Source organism: Limulus polyphemus, unplaced genomic scaffold (assembly GCF_000517525.1).
Source record: "Limulus polyphemus unplaced genomic scaffold, Limulus_polyphemus-2.1.2 Scaffold152, whole genome shotgun sequence".
Taxonomy (NCBI): domain Eukaryota; kingdom Metazoa; phylum Arthropoda; class Merostomata; order Xiphosura; family Limulidae; genus Limulus; species Limulus polyphemus.
Window position 1 is genome coordinate 68720 of NW_013665762.1, and position 8547 is coordinate 77266.

General features: G+C 33.8%; 1 protein-coding gene across 3 annotated transcripts in view; it reads left to right on the forward strand.

Moving 5' to 3' along the window:
- LOC106476114 (FUN14 domain-containing protein 1-like) overlaps nt 1-8240 on the forward strand; it is a 23775-nt gene extending 15535 nt beyond the window's left edge. For all 3 annotated transcript variants that reach the window (XM_013936794.2, XM_013936786.2, XM_022381114.1), the window contains exon 6: nt 7215-8240. In XM_013936794.2, coding sequence (XP_013792248.1) covers nt 7215-7295 — 81 coding nt within the window. In that variant the 3' untranslated portion in view covers nt 7296-8240. The remainder of the gene's footprint in view (nt 1-7214) is intronic.
- The last annotated feature ends 307 nt before the right edge of the window (nt 8241-8547 follow it).

An 8547-nucleotide genomic window follows, 5' to 3' on the forward strand; every position in this document is an offset into this window, starting at 1 on the left:
TCTCCCTTGTCCTTTGATTATTCCCATTTTCTATTACACAACCCTTTCCCTTGTGATTTTTTTGCACCCCTCCCCAGACATTGCTGTACATGCCAACCCCTTTCTCGATCAACTTTATTCTCATGACCTTATGCCTCATCTTACTGATTCTTAAGTCCTTGCTTTGCTCACTCAAACCATTTCCATTCCTTGACACCCAGTCTTTTGAGTTTCTCTTACCAGTTGGGGCAGATTCATTATCAGCGGTTTCCCTATTAGCACCCTATTTTCCTGACTTTGAACCTTTCTCACTGCCCTTCTTAAATACCTTTCCTTTCTCCATCTTATGATGGAAGCACTTCACTGTTCCACTAATGACTTTTCTGGGGACTCTAGAGCATTCCTCTTTTCTAAAATGGCCTTTTCTGCCTCCTCTGCCTTTTTTTTGTTCTCACTTGATTCCTTTGTTGTTGTTTGCCTCTTTTCTTCATCCACAAATTTTTATGGTGCACCAGGTTCCCTTAAATCACAGGCTGAAGCTGTCTGTGACCAATCTTCCCTTACTTCTCTAGTTTTCAGTCTGTCCCATCCTTGCCCCTCCACTTCTGGCCCTCCTTTCTGTTCCTGTATCCTGACCTTCCACCTTTTCCCATCCAATGTTTCACCCACCAGCCTAATTGCCAGTGACCATGTGGTCAGTTAAGGGCCTGTGGGAGCCCATCTGTTTCGATTTGCTGACCTATGAAAACAATTCTTTGCCAACAGATGGGTTATTCTAGTTCTTTCCTATGGTCTTTCTCTTCACTTTTCTCCCCTCACCTTTCTCTTCTTTTCCAACCTGTTGCCTTTCAACACTCATATGACCTAGCTTCAACATTTGGATGTGGACAGTGTCATATTTATTGGAGAAACAGGCCATTGAGGGAGTTCACGACTTCTCTCTGTGTTACTACACCCCCCCCTCTCTTTGTTGAACCCAGAAGATACTGTGGACTGACACCCAATTATCAACCTTTCCTCCATTGGTCATTCTAACCCATCCTGGGGATGACCTAGTCGATATGTCAAGTGCCTTTCTCCACATCTCAACTGCCCTGTCATCACAACATTTTCTCAGATTCATCCATAGGGATAACATTTTCCAGTTCTCTGCCCTTTCATTTGGAATAGAGTTAACCCCTTATGTTTTCAATTGCATTAAGCCTCTATGCCTCTTTCCTTGGAACCTTGCTCTGATTTGGGAGACCCATTTTTGAAAGTCCTGTTGGTAGCTCCTTACTGGCCTGCCCAATTTTGGTTTCCATTACTCCATCTTTGCTCAACCAAGCTCCTCCTCCCACCACTCTGTCCCTTCTATTCCAACTGCACATCTTACTCTTTCATCAAAAAGTGACATCCCATCAACTTCACATGTGGGATTTGTACAGTCCATTCAGCCAAATTCTCTGATTGTATCTCTTCCTTTCTGTTCCACCATTGTGAGTTTTGCCTTTCCTGATTCTTCAGAATTATTTCTTCACCTATTCTTACCACTCTCTTAAGTTCCTTCCTAATACATAAACCCCCTGATCCTACTCCCTTGTCGAACTGGACCCAAAAGTGGTTCTCCATGCTTTCATCTGTGACTTTTGAACCTCTTGCTACTTGCTCCTATATGATCTCTCTCTCAAAACCTATTTCTTTCTCCTTCTTGTAGTCTATATCATAGATTCCTCCAGAACTCTCTACCACTGCACTTACTTTCTTCCTTCCCCAGTCAGTCATTCTTTCCTAAGACTTCTGCTGCTGGGGTAGATGGATACACTTTTTCTCCAATATCCCTTCTTTCTATATCCCATATCTATGATTATTCTGACCCTGACAAAATCATATGTCCTGTAAAGGCTGTTTTTGTCATCTATCTTGCACTTCCTCTTTTCAGGGTTAACGTCACCATCTTTTCATTCCTTGGGACTTCTTTCTACTAGAGTTCTCTCCTTTCACACTTACTAGATGGTTCCACCAGTTCATCTGTCTGGTTTACTCCACTTTGAGGATGGACAATCATCAGCTCTTACTTGTCTCCTCTCACAAGATTCAACATCTTACTCATTCTCTTGCAGCTTATTTTCACCGTTTTCTAGAAGAGATTCTCCAGGCTAGCATGTAGACTACCCCATACACCTTTTTGCCCACTATTTCTACCACTTGGCTGTCTCATCTCCAGTTAGATTTAGACTTTCACCCATAGCCATCTTTCAATCCACCTTTAAGCTGGTGAGCGTACTTATATTTTTCTTATTCACAAGTAACTTACTTATCCAAAGTCTGCATCGGGCCAAAGTAATATAAAGCACTCATACTATCTGCCCTGGCCCTACCTGTGCATACTGTGAGATGGGGTGTTCCACAAAACCATTTGAGGCTTCCTCGTAGTATTTAAATATATATATCTATATTACATTCCATATGTGATCTAGACTGCATCCATTCCATGGACTATCATGGAAAAAAAACAGCACTGGAGTTCTGTGTTTGCCCACTTCTCTGGCTAGCACTTGCTGGCTTTGAAAAATAGGGTTTCATGGTCATCCATTGTAGTGTTACCAGTAAAAGACCTTTCAGGACTGAATGACTGATGGGGATCTAGCTATATTCTCCATGTCTTCCCCTAAGTGAATTCTTCTCCCCCTTATTGAGTGGAGCATAGGAGACCCTTGCCACCTACCAGCTCCTAGCTGACAGTAGAGTTGAGGTGACAACACCTTATACACCAGTGAAGTATCACTCGTATGCAGGCATGTGGCCCATAGTGACTGTAGAGATTATATAAGTATCCTTACTGACATGATTTCATACTGTGCCCTCCTCTCACAGCTTGCAAAGGGCCTGTACTAACTGACGGTAGAGGAGGTGATCATGGATACTTATCACAAGTGCTCTTCTCCCACAGCTGGTTTTGACCCATCAGATCTAATGATAAAGGAAGTGATCACACAAGGTATGGTCTGAACAAGTCTCACCCTCACTACATATATTGGCTGTCCAACAAGTTGTATGCAAGTACTCAGATGGTCACGACTTATTCTGCTCATCGTTGTGACACATTTATAGCTTTTACATCTCCTCTTATGTAAAGATGAAGAGTATACCCTGGATGAGACAAGATGCGGTCCACAGGTGTGCCCCTATGGAGCCCCTGCAATTGGGTGTCACACCCCATATGCTTTCTTCAACTACTTTTTGTAGGGATCTCATCTCTGTAATCTTTGCACCAGTTCATCCACCATCTCAATGTAGAATGTTAGCTATTCTTTGTGGAAATTAACATTTTCTTTACCTGAAAATGTATTTTCAATAAGTACTCACCTACATATATGCTCCCACCAGTCCTCCCCCTCTCTCATTACATATTTTTATTGCCTTGTCAAAGAATGAGGATTTGCCAAAAAGAATGAAGAGGGGAGTCATTGTGCATGGAGGTATGTTGCACTGCTATTGATGGAGGGTTCTGCTGCATGATTACGTCATCATGCAGTGGATCAAGTTCATGTGGTTCCTTGTGATATTAGGTGGGAGTTTTTACAAGGCTGGTGGATTGCAAGTGCTTGGCAGATTGTACATACACAAGAGGAAAATAAGATATGTGTGAAGAGGTAAGTATTTATCAGAATTACTTTTTCAAGTAAGGAAAATGTTAACTTCTCAAGTTCATAATGATATGTGAAATATGGAAGTTATTTTCCTGTATATATCATGAATATAATATTTTCAAGAATGTTCTTTTTTTAATAAAAGTTTACATTAGTTTTTTCCTGAGGCACATATTTTATTGACTGATACATTAATATGAAGCTCCATTATTTAATCATTGTAATTTGAATTTTTTACTGTTTCATTAAGCATGAAAACTAAGTTAATCTAAATATATATATAGATACATACATCCTGCTGTCCAAATTTGTTGGCTTAAAATATGTGAATTGTGTAAATTATCTTTATAGTAGTCAGGTATATGATGCATTCAAATATTCAGTTACAGATTTATCTAGAGGATATGTCACCAAATTATTTGTTTAAAAATTAATTTTTATTGATGTAACCAGCAATTAATCAACATAACCTCTGGTACTGATTATATAGTTTAAAAAGCTCTATATAGAAAGAAAAATAATATGAACAATTATTTATATAATAAGATAGTAGTCAGTTTGAACTTCTGCAATAAGTTTTCCTTCATTTAGGGAATCCTATTTTTTCACACAATCCATGTATATAGCTAAAAGTTTTTTGTTTTTTTTTTTGCTTACATATATCTGAAATTCATGTAACAGCTAAAATTTGATCTTCTAATTTTGATTATGAGTTTATAAAAATATGAAACATATTGGGAAAATAAATCATAGTTACTATTTTTTTTTTCAGAATAATTGGTTGAAATATTTACTTGATTAGTTATAACTTTCATATGTTTTTCAAAACATAAAATTATTAAATATATTCAAATTTGAAAACCACTTAGTATTTCTGTATTCCTATTATGCCTCGCATAAACAGTTAAATTAATCACATTCTTAGCAAATGTTTCTTTAGCAATAATTTTATTCAATAGGTTACTTTGATTAAAAATATTTATGTAAGAAAAAGTAAAAATGTTTCAAGTTTCACCAATAGAGTAAACTAATTATAAAGTTAGTAAATGATTATGCACTAATAACTATTTATCATATTAGCACAGATTTAATCACTGTATCTTTAAAACAATAATCATAATAAGAACTAGGAATCTTGAATTGATTGTATTAATGATGACAAGCTAGTGTTATTATATTGTATTGGGTGACTATTTAAAAGGGAAAGGCTTTCTTTATAAATTGTTCATAATCTTATGCTCCAAAGTCGAGAATTTTAAAGTTTTCAAGAAGTATTGGATGGTTGTTATTCTCACTATGCAATCAGATACAAGACCCAGATGGCTTACTTAGCTTGTATTTACTTTTATCTGAAATCTCCATATGCTTGTTGTACTTTTGTAGGTGATGTATAGTTTTACCAATATAAGCATCTTGGATGGGTAGTGTCTCTTTCGTTTTAGAGAATTTTTTGATTCTAATAAATTCTAATCTAATAACTTAAATAATAAACATTGCTTAATGTGTGGATAATATGTGTTGATAATTTTGGAATTTTCTAATTTGAGTTTAAAACTTTGTTTAACCATGAAAGGATTGATAAGAACTAGTGGATTTTTTGAGATGATGTGTGGGTTCTTGATAGGTTTTCTTTTATTTATTGAAAATATTCATGTGATAGTGTAATACATTAAGTGGATAACCATTACCTTGTACTATCTTATGAATTTTGGAAATTTCTGAGTGAAGACAGAAATAGTCCAAACAAATGTTATACACTGTTTAGGAGATTTATGTATAAGCCAGTAAATGTTTTCATATGGTAAACATATGTGACAAAGATATTGTTTATTTTGACATCTAAAATAGCTAAATTAATATTTACACATGTATGTTGTGAGTTTAGATATTGTAAAACTTCTTAGCGTGATTGGTGTCATGAAAAAATATAAAATTATTATCAACATACCTTTTATATAATACTGGTTTGTAATGGATGTTTATGATAGCAAAGAAACATATCCAGACCTATGGATGATACCACCACCTTCCCATCTATGTGGTCATAATTTGACCATGAAAAATGAAGTGATTGCCCTTGAAAGCCAATTTAAGAAACTGTTTGAATTTTTGTCAGTTAGAGTGCAGGGTATGTTTGGTGAGGAATAATTGTCTAATAATTATATGAATTGTTTCTTCAAGTAGGATGTTAGTGAATAAGGACAGAATATCAAAGATGGTCATAATAAATTGATTTGCAATAGGAAATTTAGATATCTCTTGAGCGGAGGTAAAAAAAGTAGCCTAGCAGTAAATTTGTTCTCAGTTAGTGAGCTTAGTGCAGGTATATGATATTTAATGAGCTTGTATGTGTGGGAACTGCAAACAGGTAGAATAAGTCTAAAGGATAATCCATTTTTGTATATTTTTGGTAAGCTATATATAAGGCTGGGAACCTGTAAGATTTAGTTTTGCAAAAGTGGTGTCAGGGGTGAGTAAATATCTTAAACTCCTTTGGAGTTTTCCTCACACTTGAGAGTAAGCTTAAGCCAGTCATTATTGAGGGGTTTAAAACTTTGTTCTGTCATTTAAAATGTCTTCCATTTTGGAGGTGTAATTGCATCTTTTTATAATGATGACACCTACACCTTTATCTGGCTGGATAACAATGTTTTGGTTACTGGCAAGTTCTTTTAAGGCAGAAAACAGCCTGTGTAATAAGAGAAGGATTTTTTAGGGGGTTTCAAATTATGGAATGCTGCATTTTTAGATATAGTTTTAATGAGGTAGGCTGTATGGTGTGCTGTTTTTGTTAATCTAAGAAGAAATTTAAGAGTTCTATAGGTACATTCAAAAGGAAAAACAAATTTCAAACACTTAAGTTTACAGGTAGACAAAATCTTAATCATCTTGATAGAGCATTTTTACTAAGTTCAGTAAAATCAAAAATGACCTTATTGGGATTTATGTTATTTAATGTTCTCATTTAATTTAGTTTAAGCTTGACATTCTGGTTGTTTTCAAGTCTGGTGAAGGTTTTCAGTCAGATTGGTGAGAAGATGATCCACAAAATTTTATTCTTAAGTTCAAACTGGCTTTAATATGTTGGTTTGTTATCGGTTGTTTGTTTTTTCTGACGATATTTTGGTTTCAATTCTTCTACCAATAGCTTTCTTTGACATTAATGATAAGCCTTGGAGATTTTGGTTAATTGTTTTGAAGTTCAGGTGTTTTGGAATAACTTTGTGGTGTTCATGTTATTAAGAACTGAATATTAATAGATATCTTCCTAAGTTTGAGGCTAAGCTTTTCAAGAGTATGAAACAGGTATAACTCATCGTATCCATACTGTTGTGTCAATATATTTGCAACTGATTCATCAGGTGGAAAATAGTTTTATAATTTAATTACAGATTCTTCAACTTTCATCATCAATGTTAAAAAAAAAGTAATTCAACATTCTAACTCCAAAAAAAATAACATCAGCTATTAAGCAACAAGTTTTGGATACAACCAAAAGTTTGAAAAGGACACAGATTTAAATTATAACAAGAAAATACACAGCAAAAATCTGTATATGTATTTTATTTATTAAAATAAATCTTTCTTTTGTTTTTTCTTCAGGGAAAAAAATTTGTGAAGGAGAATATCTTCCTTGCTACAGGATTTGCTGGAGGGTTTCTGTTAGGAATTGCATCTTCCTAGCTGTAAACGAAAGATAAAGGATATATAGTGTAAAGTAAATCTGTAGCTTTATGATGTTAGAATACTGAGTGGAGTGAAACTAATGTCTTCAACAGTTTCATGTAAATTTGAATATTTTATCTCATAAATACCATCAAGATAAATCTGCCTAAAAAATTAGCATTTGTCAGATATTTTACTTTATAGTGCAGGTTTCAGTGTAGTGAAAAAGCTGTATAAAACGAAAATATTTTTTGCAGCTGAGTACTGGAACTGCCATATTTATTAATGTTGTCTTCCTGGACTGTTGTACTTATTCATATATCTATCAGTATCATAGAACTCTTAAGAGATTTAGTTGATAGTTGTGTTTTATTGCTTAAAAATGATTATTCAGTATCAGTACAGTTACCTTACAGTGAATGTAAACACAAATATAATATTGATTATTAATTATTGTTTTTGAACACCTGTTTTTTACCCATACTAATATTAATTTCCAATATAATAGTTTAGATAAAATGTTTTAATTTAAACAGTATTAGCCGCATTATTTTAAATTTATACTTGTCATATTTTTTCAATTTGTTACAAACCTTTTTAAATTAATGACTTATATGAAATTAAGAAAATATTAATTATTATTAATAATACTTTTACTTAAATATTGACTAAATGATATTATTTCATTCTTATATGGTTAATAAACTGAATACTTACACTTCTGACAAAAGAAGCATTCCTGTATTTATAGTAATTTAAAAACAATGAGTATAAGGTTTGTAGTTATTAAGACCCAAACAACTGTAATTGAAAGTTATCTGTCAGTACTGGTGAGCTTTATTATACTTTTCCTTAGATCCATCCATCTCAGTTTTTCTGTGCATTTCCAAGAGGCTAAATAATAGAAAATAAGTGCCATACTACATACCATATATTGAGTCTAAAAATAAAATTTTAAAACCACATTGTCTACAGGTTCATGTCTTTAAAAAATTATCATTAAGTTACAGCAACAATTTAGAAATTTAACTTAAAAAAATCTCTAGTGACTTTATTACATATCGTTATGGATGAAATTGTAAATTTCATTGTTATTATTTTCTTTTGTTAAGAATATTGTAATACTATTAGAGAAAAACTGATTAATCAAGGTTTACTCTAAAATAGTGATGGATAACTAAAACTAATCCTTGGAACACATGTTCAGTCCTCAAACATCCATGAGGGTCCCTATACCAGGTCATAAACACATTTGAATAGAAAACATTAG